The 12,866-nt window shown below is 54.9% G+C and overlaps 1 protein-coding gene across 2 annotated transcripts in view; it reads left to right on the top strand.

Moving 5' to 3' along the window:
• The window catches only part of RNF216 (ring finger protein 216), a 165,391-nt gene extending 159,636 nt beyond the window's left edge, over positions 1-5,755 (top strand). For both annotated transcript variants that reach the window (XM_054496092.2, XM_054496087.2), the window contains exons 16-17: positions 1,598-1,667; positions 2,603-5,755. In XM_054496092.2, the coding sequence (XP_054352067.1) occupies positions 1,598-1,667; positions 2,603-2,922 (390 nt within the window). In that variant the 3' untranslated portion in view covers positions 2,923-5,755. The remainder of the gene's footprint in view (positions 1-1,597; positions 1,668-2,602) is intronic.
• The last annotated feature ends 7,111 nt before the right edge of the window (positions 5,756-12,866 follow it).

Below are 12,866 nucleotides of genomic sequence, written 5' to 3'. Positions count from 1 at the left end.
TGAAGTTTAACCAGTAAACTTAGAACAGTGTCTAGCACAGAGTAGGCATTCAGTGCACGTTTAGTGAAGGAAATTCCTAATTCCAGAATCCTTGCGGTTCACAAACAATTGTGTGGGGAAATCACTCATTTCTGTCTTGGCTGTGACATTAGTAACCTAGTAAGTAAACCTGCAAACTGTCCGTTGCTTAGCCCTCAATGGGGCTGCTCGTCTTCTGCTGGGCCAAGGATTATCTTCCTTCCAGTTGCTGCTCTGGGTGTCATCAGACCGGCATGAAAAAATTCAAACTGATCATTATTAATATTCCAACCCACAGCAAAGAAATTGGCCAGATGGTTAGGCTCTGACGCCGTGTCTAGGAAAATAAATGTGCTTTCATTAGACTGCTTGCATTGTTGGGACTTGCTAATCTTCTCACGATATCAGGGACCACCATCCCTCCCCATCCTTCTCCCCAGCTCGGCTGCTCTTAACTCCTGGAGGACCTCAGGGAACAGAGCCCTCCTATAGTCAGCTCTGTCTTTCCTGCTTGCTGAGCCGGCAGTTGGTGTGTTTGGGGTTTGCCACGGTGTTCCCACTCTGCTGCTTGTGAGCCTCAGCCCTCTCGGGCCCACACCTTAGCCCCTTGGCCCTGCAGCCAGCCAGGAAAGATGGGCACCCACTTGGTGGGTTTTTAAATCCAGTTAGTCTTCTTTCAGTCCCACAAACTGCACAGCTGCTTTGTGGGTCACTGAGGACGAGAGTTAAGGTCAGCGCCACTCATGAAGCAGGCATCACAGGTGGTCTGTCCTGAGGCAGCAGCCCGGTCCTCCCACCATGGTGTCTGCTGGCAGGCGGGGGTGTGGGAGGTGCATGTGGCAAAAACCAAACCTCTGGGGCTTGCCCAGCGTGGCCCGTGAGTTTCCCAGCACAGCTCCCACATCTGCCTGCACCCACAGTGCCTCTTCGGTTCCTATCTGAGGCTTGGATAACCCAAGTGTGAATTGTGTTTGTTATTTCGGGCCTACCAAGCATGGGGTTTGGGAGAAGAGACGGCAAGATCTAGGGGGGACCATCCTCACTGTCTCACCTTCCTCCTCTCCCTGAGGCCTGGCCCAGGAGCCAAGGCGAGCCTTGGGGGCTAAGCAGGGCTCGAATGGACATTTGTCCATCTCAGTTGAGGACATCTGCAGGACTTCTTCAGGCTCTGCAGACAGGCTGCCATGCCCAGCGCTTGTGGACTTGGGATCTGAAACTTTTCAGGCTGTGCCCACTCAGACCCAGTCCTCTCCAAACCCTTCTCATATCCACCACTTGCACGCAGCTCAGTGCATGGAGGCCCTCCATCCCCCCACCTTACCAGGCAGCTGCCTGCCATGCTCAGACCCCTCTGCCCAGCCTTGTGGATGGCCTCCTTGTGGAACGCCATCAGGCTGATGAAGGAAGGAGGTCTTCGGGGAAATAGGAAGGAACGGTGTGCAGCCCAGGCCCCACTGGCCAGCAGCAGGCTTCGGACTTGTTCCATGGCCACCAGCAACAGGCGGCCTCCCCACTGTCCCACGGGGCCTCAGCACTGCATGAAGCTACAGGTTCATCCTTCTCATTGCTTGCGTTTTAGGAAGATGATGAGAAGCTTATTGAGGAAATCCAGAAGGAGGCTGAAGAGGAACAGAAAAGAAAGAATGGAGGCAAGTGCCCCTCCCCAGGCCCCCAGGATGGAGCAGCAGCCCCACCCTGCAGCACAGCACTGCCGAGGGAGCAGAGGACCACAAGCCATGCAGGCTTCTGCTGGCCTCCCTGGGTGTCCTGGCACTCAACCCAGCACAGGAGAGGAGGGGATGCTGTCCCTCAGATGGCTATAGACCTGACTTCACCCACGCGGCCACATCTCAGGCCTGTGGAAAGGCCTTCAACGCCTTGAATATAGTTTTGGCATCTCCTTGATTCCTTGATGGTGAGGAAGTCCCAAGGGGTGGGTTTTAGCTCAGGAATCAAACAAGCCACACCTGGCTAAAGAAAAGTAGACCCAGCTGACCCTTCCGAGGCTGAAAAGCAGTGAAGCCAGGCTTGTTGGCACACATCTGCGATCCGAGCTCCTTAGGAGGCAGAGGTGGGAGCATCATTGGAGCCCAGGAGGTTGGGGCTAGCCTGGGCAAAATAGCAAGACCCCATCTGTTTTTCTTTAAAAAAAAAAAAAAAAAAAGGCTAAGTGCAGTGGCTCACATCTGCAATCCCAGCAGTCCGGGAGGGCCAGGCAGGTGGATCAGTTGAGCCCAGGAGTTTGACACCAGCCCGGGCAACATGGCAAAACCCCATCTATTTAAAAAAAAAAAAAAAGTAACTGAGTCACTGAGGTGGCCCGTCAAGGCCCTGGCTCTGAAGGATGTCTGGCTGGGTAGGTGGACATGCCACCTTCCAAGGCGTCACTGTGGAGCAAGACACTGGTGGAAGTACAGATTTGTCCTTGGTTTCTTGCAGTGGCATTTGCGGGGTGTCCACATTTTGTGCTTTCATTAGCATGTGGAGCCACTCCTGTGTCAAGAGGTCGCTGCCCTGGTCCCAGGCTAGATTCCATTGAGGTTGGTTTAATGTTTTTCTCCACTAATCCCCACATCCCTTTCAGAGAACACCTTCAAACGCATTGGACCCCCGCTGGAGAAGCCTGTGGAGAAGGTGCAGAGGGTGGAGGCCCTCCCGAGGCCCGTTCCGCAGAACCTGCCACAGCCACAGATGCCACCCTACGCCTTTGCGCACCCACCCTTCCCCCTGCCTCCCGTGCGGCCTGTGTTCAACAACTTCCCACTCAACATGGGGCCTATCCCAGCCCCGTACGTGCCCCCTCTGCCCAACGTGCGGGTCAACTATGACTTCGGTCCCGTCCACATGCCCCTGGAGCACAACCTGCCCATGCACTTTGGCCCCCAACCACGGCATCGCTTCTGATGGTCCCGAATCCCCATTGAGCAGCACAAAGCCCGTTTGGGGTAGGAGTGTGGATGGAGAACCCTCCCTCACCCCTCCCCCAAGGCTGGTGGCTGTACCATTGCATCCTAAGTCAGGTTGAAGGGTAGGCTGGTTTTCTTCCCACCCCTTTCCTAGAAGGGCTACTGCTCGTGGAAGAGTGGACGGATCCATAATAAAAGATGAAGTCCCAAATGGTGGAGTTCAGAGAGAGCTGCGATGTGAACTGCCCCTCCCCTTGCATCCCCCAGGCCACCAACGGCAGCCCTTCTGCCTTTTCCATGGCATAGGCCATAGGCCAGGCCCCTGCTGCTCACACCTGGGCCTCTCCTCGGAGCCGACCCCTGGGGAGCAAGGCAGCCGAGAGCATCTCCCTGGAGGGGCCCACGGTTGGGCCAAGGGCAGAGGGGGCTGCATCTGCGGGCCTGGGAAGCATTGCTCAGGGTGGGGGGCTGGGACCATGGCCCGCAGAGGCACTGCCACAGCTGTGAGGGCCAAGATGCTGTCCCCCCATCCAGAACTCATGTGCCACTGCAGTGAGTGTTGAGGGCACCTCTCCTCCCCTTTTACGCCTACTCAGATGAGGCAGCAGCAGACGCATCTCACAGCAGGGGTTTTGTTCTGTTGCCGTCTAACTTTCTCACCCTCGGTCTCTGGAAAGTCAGGCTGAGAAATCCTTTCCCAGGCCAGGCCGCTGCGGTGCACTGGATGGTTCTGAAGCTGGCCCATTGAAAGAGCCTCTTAAGGTAGCTGGGACAGAGGCCTGGTTGCCGTGCCGGGCAGCCCAGCTGCTGGGTGAGATGTTTCTGCCACCCTGGGTGATGAACAGCTTTTCCCCCCTGGCTTTCTGGGGGAGGAGTGGGCCTCTTTAGGGAGACAGGTGACCCTGGGTGCCGCCCCTGCCCCGTGTGTGCCCCGGGTGTTCTCAGTGGTTGGTGAAGGCAGGTAGAGAGAGAGGGTGCTGTCCAGTGCCCCCCATGTGAGGGCCACTTCCCTTCTCATGGAGTCAGCTGAGCATCAGCTCAGCCCTGCCATGTCCCCACTCACCCTCCTCGCCTCCTGTCCAGCCCTGGGTTTCTAGCCGTGCCTGAGGCATCACTCCGGCCCATTGACAGATGAGAGGCCTGAAGCCTTCCTGGCCACAGGCATCACTTTCTCCTCCTCCTCGTGCCCTGCCTTGTCCTTGTCGTGTTGCCACGGGGTTCCGAGAGGTTGGGAGTTCACAGACCTCAGACACAGCTGAGCCCAACAGCCATTGGGGTGGGGCTGCATCAGCCTCTGGAGTGGCCCGCCACCTCCTGCAGCAGGGCCTGGCCCACCCAAGGTGCCCGGGGCAGGTGGGCACCATTATTCGCTGCCATTGGCTTCTCAGATGTATTTCAAGAACTAAAGTGGGCACTAAGATCTAAGATGGCCGGGTTTGGTGGCTCCCGCCTGTAATCCCAGCACTTTGGGAAGCCGAGGCAGGCAGATGACTTGAGGTCAGGAGTTTGAGTCCCCGTCTCTACTAAAAATACAAAATTAGCTGGACGAGGTGGCGCATGCCTGTAATCCCAGCTACTCAGGAGGCTGAGGCAGGAGAATCACTTGAACCTGGGAGGCGGGGGTTGCAGTGAGCCAAGATTGTGCCACTGCACTCCAGCCTGAGCAACAAGAGCAAAACTCTATCTTAAAAAAAAAAAAAAAGATCTAAGATACCCATTCTTTCTGCCTTTGCCCAGGATGGAGGCTTTGAAGACAGGTGGTCACCTGGGCATGGGATAAGGGTGCGCAGGGAGGCCGGGTTTGGGGGCAGCCTGCTGCTATGTCCTTGCTGGCGCCCATACATGTTGGACTGCCTGAACTTTGCTACTAGCCTGAACGACAGTGCCTTGGAAAGGCGGGCTCCATGCGGCAGCAACAGGATTGTCTTCAGTACCTTAAATATGCTCCCTGTGCTTCCCCAGGGAGGATCTCTGGGAGCAGAGGGCGGCTGTAGACATCACAGCTGAAGAGGTGACCTCAGGCCCTGGGAGCCTCAGCTCCCTCTGCCCTGCACCCTAGGCACGTGGCTCCAGCAAGAGGCCCAGGCAGGACAAAGGGAGCAGGCAGCAGCTGCAGAAACAGCCCTAGACAGGTGCTGACCTCAACCCTGGCAGGGGAGGGGGAGCCCAGAGTGATGTTTCTCCTAAGGCCAAACCCCAAGGGTGGGTCGTTTGAGAGGAGTTCCAGCTGTTCTGGCCACATTGAGCTGGTGGGGAAGGAGCTGCTTGCCTTTTTCCTTGGAGGGTCCCTGATTCCTGAGGATCCTCCCCGAGCCAGGCACGGGGGACCACAGGGCTGCCGTGAGCACCCACCCTGGTTCTCCAGGCCCCCCTGTCCAGAGGCAGGGCCTGGACCTCGGGCTCCTGCCTGGACCAGTGACAGGGTTGGGGAGAGAAGCACTGGGGGTCTTCTGACCAACCAGCAAGGGGCCGTGCCAGTGCCCAAAGAGCAGGTCAGACCACAGGCAACCCTGAGGCAGCTGGCACCCTCTCTCTGCCCTGCAGGGCTTGCCCCAAGGCGTGAGGCTCCCCAGCCACAGCCCCCTCTTACTTGCCTTAAAACTGGAGAGAGGAATCTAGTATTTGCACTTAGCAAAATATTTAAAAACTGAAAAAAATGTGCATGATCTGTCACTTTGTATAAAAACAGAAAAAACGATTAGTTCATTAAACTTTTTCTTTACCTTCTGGTAGTGAAAATAGATAAAATAATTCCGTTTCAACTACTGTGTGTAAAAAGCCTGTATCATATGTAACTGGGACTTTTGTAAATAAATGTTTGTGCGCTCTGCTCCCTCCAGCTTCGTCTCTCCACCCCGCCAGCCAGCAAGTTACAGGGGTAGCTGACAGATTCCTCCAAGTGATTGGAAATAAACCAGCATCCGCACCTCCCCGACTGGGTCCTGGCAGGAGCAGGCCTGGAAGGCCCAGTAGTAAGATCCCCCACCACTCCCCTGCCAGGGAGGAAGATCAGGTGATCTGCTAGGCAAATCCCGCTAGGGTGGCTACCAAGGCCCAGATTGGGCACAAAGGGTCTATCTGTCTGTTTTTGGCACAGAATCCCCTGCAAGAAAGGTGCAGTCAGTTTCTTTTGCAGGCCCTTCCTCAGTCTGCCCACCTAAAGGTCAAGTAAACCAGGAGAAGCCTCGCCCAGCTGAGGAGGGGACAAGGTTCTAAGGACAGGAAGTCCCGGGCTCAGAGGCCATGGCATTTGAGTCCCTTCCCTGACTGGTGAGACGCTGCAGTGCCAGGGCCCTGCTACCGTCGCTGTTGGCACAGCCTCTTCTCCTCCGGAGTCCTTCCTGCCATGTACCAGGCCAGGCAGGAATCTGGACCCTAGATCTGAAGGGGGCCCTGGGCACAGGGGAAGCTGTGACCTCCAAATGCAGATAGACTACAGCTCGCTTTAATAAAACATGGGGTTTCCTGCCGTATACAACTTTCTATGGAACAATTACCTGTTTTTCACATGTCTGAGAAAAAGTATACTAAAAGCTTCAAGAGAAAAGTTACATCCCCCAAAAAGTTACCCACATTCCCAGCTTCTAAACAATACGGTTTTGGTTTTTTCTGAAAGGGAGTCTCGCTCTTGTCACCCAGGCTGGAGTAGAGTGGCACGATCTCGGCTCACTGCAACCTCTGCCTCCCAGGTGATTCTCCTGCCTCAGCCTCCTGAGTAGCTGGGATTACAGGCATCCGCCACCACACCCTGCTAATTTTTTTTGTCGTTTTAGTAGAGATGGGGTTTCACCATGTTGGCAAGGCTGGTCTCGAACTCCTGACCTCAGGTAATCTGACCACCTTGGCCTCCCAAAGTGCTGGGATTACAGGCATGAGCCACCGCACCCGGCCCAATCTGTGTTTATTTTTAATTTGTTCATGGCATGCAGTCCTTGTTCCTGTTCCTCCTCTATATTTGCAACAACATCATAAAATTTTCTGCAATTTCAGTAAATAAGTAAAAGCTATGTATCCGTTCTGCTGCTATCCTTTTTCCATCCAAAGTGACTAGGGTGGTATTCATCCCACCTTCCCCAGGCGCTGGCCAGCACATTGCAACACACCTGATCAGGACTTGGGGGCCTTTGGTTTTAAAGAAGTTAGTACCTTGCTTTTGTCCCTTAACAGTCATGTACTGGGCCTCCAGGTCTATAGCTCTGTCTGCATCCAACTTGTTCTTTTTATGTCTTCCATAATACTTTTTTTTTTTTTTTTTTTTTTTTGAGACAGAGTCTTGCTCTGTTGCCCAGGCTGGAGTGCAGTGGCGCAATCTCGGCTCACTGCAACCTCTGCCTGCCAAGTTCAAGCTATCCTCCTGCCTCAGCCTCCCGAGTAGCTGGGATTACAGGCGTGTACCACCAGGCCTGGCTAATTTTTTGTGTCTTTAGTAGAGACAGGGTTTCACCATGTTGGCCAGGCTGGTCTCAAACTCCTGACCTTGTGATCTGCCCGTCTCAGCCTCCCAAAGTGTTGGGATTACAGGCGTGAGCCACCGCGCCCAGCCAGTTGTATTTTTAGTAGAGACAGGATTTCACCATGTTGGCCAGGCTGGTCTTGAACTCTTGACTTGAAGTGATCCACTCCCGCCTCGACCTCTCAAAGTGCTGGGATTATAGGCGTAAGCCACCGCACCTGGCCTACTTTTTTCCATCTTTCTGAGATGAGATCTCACTCTGTCTTAGAAAAATATCTAAGACTGCACTCCCAGGCTGTAGTGCAGAGTGCAGTCACGTCTCACTACAACCTCAACCTCCCAGCTCAAGCGATCACACTTCTGCCTCCCAAGTAGCTGAGACTACAGGCATGGGCCACCATGCCCAGCTAATTTTTGTATTTTTTGTAAAGAAGGGGTCTCAACGGCCGGGCGAGGTGGCTCACTCCTGTAATCCTAGCACTTTGGGAGGTCGAGGCAGGCGGATCACATGCGGTCAGGATTTCAAGACCAGCTTGGCCAACATGGTGAAACCCTGTCTCTACTAAAATACAAAAATTAGCTGGGCATGATGGCGGGTGCCTGTAATCCCAGCTACTCGGGAGACTGAGACAGGAGAATCACTTGAACCCAAGAGACAGTGGTTGCAGTGAGCTGAGATCGCACCACTGCACTCCAGCCTGGGCAGCTAAGCGAGACTCCGTCTCAAAAAATAAAAAACAATAAAAGGGGGTTCTCACCATGTTACCCAGGCTGGTCTTGAACTCTTGGGCTCAAGCAGTCGGCCCACCCCAACCTCCCAAAGTGCTTGGATTACAGGTGTGAGCCACCTCCTTTATTTTTCCATCCTGAAAAAGTGTCTTTTTTGGCTGGGCGCGGTGGCTCACGTCTGTAATCCCAGTACTTTGGAGGTCGAGGCGGGTGGATCACGAGGTCAGGAGTTCAAGACCAGCCTGGCCAAGATGGTGAAATCCCGTCTCTACTAAAAATACAAAATGGAGCTGGGCATGGTGGCAGGTGCCTGTAATCCCAGCTACTCGGGAGGCTGAGGCAGAGAATTGTTTGAACATGGGAGGCGGAGGTTGCAGTGAGCTGAGATTGCACCGCTGCACTCCAGCCTGGGCAACAGAGTGAGACTCCATCTCCAAAAAAATAATAATAAAAAGTGTCTTTTTTATGGAGGTTGCAGCGAACCAAGATCACGCCATTGCACTCCAACCTGTGTGACAGAGTGAGACTCTGTCTTGAAAAAAAAATTAAAAATATCTTAAAAAATACGTTTGCCAGCCTGTCGCGGTGGCTCATGCCTATAATCCCAGCACTTTGGGAGGCCGAGGTGGGCGGATCTCCTGAAGTCAGGAGTTCGAGACCAGTCTGGCCAACATGGTGAAACCCTGTCTCTACAAAAATATAAAAATTACCTGGGTGTAATAGTGGGTGCCTATAGTCCCAGCTACTCGGGAGGCTGAGGCGGGAGAATCACTTGAACCCGGGAGGCGGAGTTTGCAGTGAGCTGAGATCATGCCATTGCACTTCAGCCTGGGCGACAAAGCGAGACTCCCTCTAAAAACAAAATACATTTGCCAATCAAAGTGTACAAAAAATAGAAAATGTATATGCAAAGTAGGAAAATCTTGAAAACAAAAATATAAAGCAAAAATAGACATGCTTTGTAACCCAAAGATAACTGCTGATCACATCTCAATGTATTTCTGCCCGGTGTTATCTTTTACTGTGATATATACAGTACTCATGAAACTAGTGAACCAGACATGAAGGTTTTCTTTTTTTTTTTTTTTTTTTTGAGACAGAGTCTCACTGTTGCCCAGGCTGGAGTGCAGTGGCACGATCTCAGCTCACTACAAACTCTGTGTCCCGGGTTCACGCCATTCTCCTGCCTCATCATCCCGAGTAGCTGGGACTACAGGCACCCGCCACCACGCCTGGCTAATTTTTTATATTTTTGGTAGAGATGGGGTTTCACCGTGTTAGCCAGGATGGTCTCGATCTCCTAACCTCATGATCCTCCCACCTCAGCCTCCCAAAGTGCTGGGATTACGGGCGTGAGCCACCGCACCCAGCTGACATGAAGGTTTTCATTCTGCTTTGCTTTTCCTTTCTGGAGCATTTACAAGACAGGAGCAAGTGCTTCTGAAAACAGCTTTTTAATTAGCTGTTTGCCTTTGAGAACCTCTCACAGCAGGTTCCATCTGCCTTCTCTTTGAATTTCTTGCAGTCATCTAGGCTGGTGTGAAGCTAACGCAGGCCAGGCCACCAGCTCTGTTCTCAGGACCCCTGGGGGGGGACGTGGTCACTTCTACAATCACTAGCTGTGTGTGCCTCTTGGTCAGGATGAAGTCCGATCATCAGTTCCACTCGTCGTCGCTTCCTGTCCCTTCATCCGCACACATGTCTGGAGGAGATGGCCCAGGACTGACCTCTGGCTTTGCTTCTCCCCAGGAGAAGGTGCCAGTTAAACCCGCAGGAAAGGGACTCGGGTGAGCACCGGCTTCTGGGTCAGGTCCCATGCTCCCCATCTTGCTGGGTGTGAGTCATCCGAGGTGGGGTGGTGAGAGCCCTGGCAGCGGCATGGCACGCCTGGGCCTGGCATTAGCCGTAAAGCGGGAATCACTGCAGCATCTTCTTCCTCGGGCTGTGAGAACTGAGGAGGGGAGACGGGAAAAGTGCTTGGCCGAGGACGGCAGGGAGGGCAGAGCAGCTGTGATGGTGGTGGTTGCGCCGTCCCACAGAGCTGTGCTGTCCCTTCCCACGTTTCCAGTGACTCCTTGTGGATAAAAGCCTAATCCTTTGACCAGACCAACCTCTCAGGGTCATCTGAGACTGTCAACCCCACCTGGGACCCCCGGGAGCACCTAGTCCACACCCGCACCTGGCAGGTGCTTGCGTGCCCGGCTGCTCACCTGTGCATGTGCCCTGAATGTACCTGGGTGTAGACCTGGACGGCGCTGCTCAGCTGGGCAGTCCCGGGGCACTCGGCGCCTAGTAGGTGCCACAGAGAAACCGGCACCAGGTGGCAGGGAACAGGCTGAGTCCGTGGAGGGGACCCACTGGGGTGGCCCAGGAGGCTGGGAAGGCTTCCAGGAGAAGCCCCGCCTGCCCCTCATCCTCATTGCCTGACCCTTGTCCAAGTGCAGACCCCAGGGCCGGGGACGCTGACTGGCCAGTTCCAGGTGTTCCTGAGAACCAGATCTTAAATCAGCTCTTCAGGATGCAATCATGCTTTGGCCTTGGCGGAGACTTCCCCAAGGGCAGGAGTCCTGGAGGACGGTGCCAAGTGGCCTCTGGGTGAAAGGGTACAGTTGAGGGTACATCTGAGAGAGGCTTAGAAGACAGTCCAAGGAGACTGGGCACCAGTGGGGGTCCACGAATAGGGAGAGTACACACGGATGGCCAGGCCCCGTCCTGGGAGCTGAAGGAACCGGTCCCAGGGGCACTTCGGGGCAGGGGTGGGGAGGCCATGGCACCACGGGGTGGGGCTGAGCATGGCCACCCCAGGCAGTGAGGCCCGAAGGCCTGGGAATAGCAGCAGGAGCGGGTGGGACACAGGGCCGAGCAGGCCAGGCCCCAAGGAGCACGTGCTTTTCTGGACAGGCAGAGGGACAGTGCCCCATGTTCCAGGACACGCAGATGCATGAGGAGGAGGAGGCCAGCCAGCAGCAAAGAGGAGAGCCAGGGCACTGAGCACCGGGAGGCAGCCCGCCCTCCCACAAGCTCTCAGACCACCGATGCCCTCAGATCTAGGAGCAGCGCCCACACCCCGCCAGGCCGCATCTCCTCCCCTCCCTCAAACCCTCACTTCTCCAGGGTCCAGCCCTGATATCTCTTTCCCAGGCCTTCCAGGAGCTGTCTGCCCTCCTGTCCCCCTGTCGGATCCCCCCTGCCCTGTATGTTCCCCTAGGTCCCGCTTCTCACCCATCTCAGTCATCTGTGGCCACATAAAACCACACCCCAAGGCCAGCACAGTGGCTCACGCCTGTAATCCCAGCACTTTGGGAGGCCAAAGCAGGAGGATCACTTGAGCCCAGGAGTTATAGACCAGCCTGGGCAACCTAGCAAGACCCCCATCTCTATCAAAAAAAAAACAAGCGAGGCATGGTGGTAAGCACCTATAGTCCTAGCTACTCAGGAGGCCGAGACGTAAGGATCACTTGAGCCTGGGGGGTCAAGGCTGCAGTGAGCTATGATTACACCCCTGGACTCTAGCCTGGGTGACAGAGCAAGACCCTGTCTCTAAAAAATAAACCACAGCTCAGCCAGTGCACTACTCACAACATCCCTGAGTTGCTATTTTTCACAAGGCTTCTCTTTGCCGAGGCTCAGCCAGGCAGCTGTGCCATATCTGAGGACCCCAGCTGCCAGCTGGGGTTTGGCCAAGACCACAACCCCTGCCCCATGCCTCATCGGTCTGGCCCCAGCTTCTCTCCATCACAGCGGTGGCCTTCCAAGAGGCCAGGCATGGACACGAGCACCTCTCCCTCCACATGGTAGCAGCCAAAGCAAACCACAGGTCAGCACAGCGCCAGGCAAGAGATAAGGACAAGCCACCAACCCGGCCTGCTCCAAACGCCAAGCGCTGCTGTGACCCATGTGTGCAGTGTGCAGTCACAGCCCCACAGGGGTGAGGGGACACTTGATCCCAGGACGTCTCAGCAGGGAGACAGCTGAGTTGAGACATTCTCAACTCTGAGCTGAGTTCTCTTGCTGAGAACTCTATTGTCTCTATCTGAATGTGGTGCTCTCTCTCTCTCTCTCTCTCAATCTCTCCCTCTCTCTTTCCATCCTCACTTTATTTCTGGAAAGCTGTGGTAAGAAAATAAGCAGGGCCAGGCACGGTGGCTCACGCCTGTAATCCCAGCACTTTGAGAGGCCAAGGCGGGCAGAGCACAAGGTCAGGAGTTTGAGACCAGCCTGGCCAACATGGTGAAACCCCGTCTCTACTAAAACTACAAAAATTAGCTGGGCGTGGTGGCGGGCACCTGTAATGCTAGCTACTCGGGAGGCTGAGGCAAGAGAATTGCTTAAACCCAGGAGGAGGAGGTCGCAGTAAGCCGAGATCATGCCACTGCACTCCAGCCTAGGCGACAGAGCAAGACTCTGTCTGGAAAACAAAAAAGGAAAAAAAAAAGAAAAAAAAGTGAGCAGCACCTAGGATAAGGCCTCTGAGGTGTGCTGCCGGCGGGGTGCCCTGGCCACCATAGGCACAGTCCTTAGCGTGACTTTCACCTTCCCAGAGCCCCAGTGAGGATGCACAGAGGTGTAAGGTCAGAAAGGGCCGGTGCTGTGGAAACCCGCCCACAGCCCAAAGGACGGGCATTAGGGGGCCTGAGCTGAAGCCCCCCAGCCCAGGTATCCTAGGACTGGCGCCCAAGGGACATCTCAGTCTACCCTCAGTCACTGCCCTGGGATGGCCTTAGGCCCAAGCAGGCCGTTGAAGCCGCGCCCTCAGAGGA

This window comes from Pongo pygmaeus, chromosome 6, assembly GCF_028885625.2.
Source record: "Pongo pygmaeus isolate AG05252 chromosome 6, NHGRI_mPonPyg2-v2.0_pri, whole genome shotgun sequence".
In the NCBI taxonomy this organism is placed as follows: Eukaryota; Metazoa; Chordata; class Mammalia; order Primates; family Hominidae; genus Pongo; species Pongo pygmaeus.
Note: the sequence above shows the minus strand (reverse complement) of the source record. Positions and strands in the feature narration are given on the sequence as shown.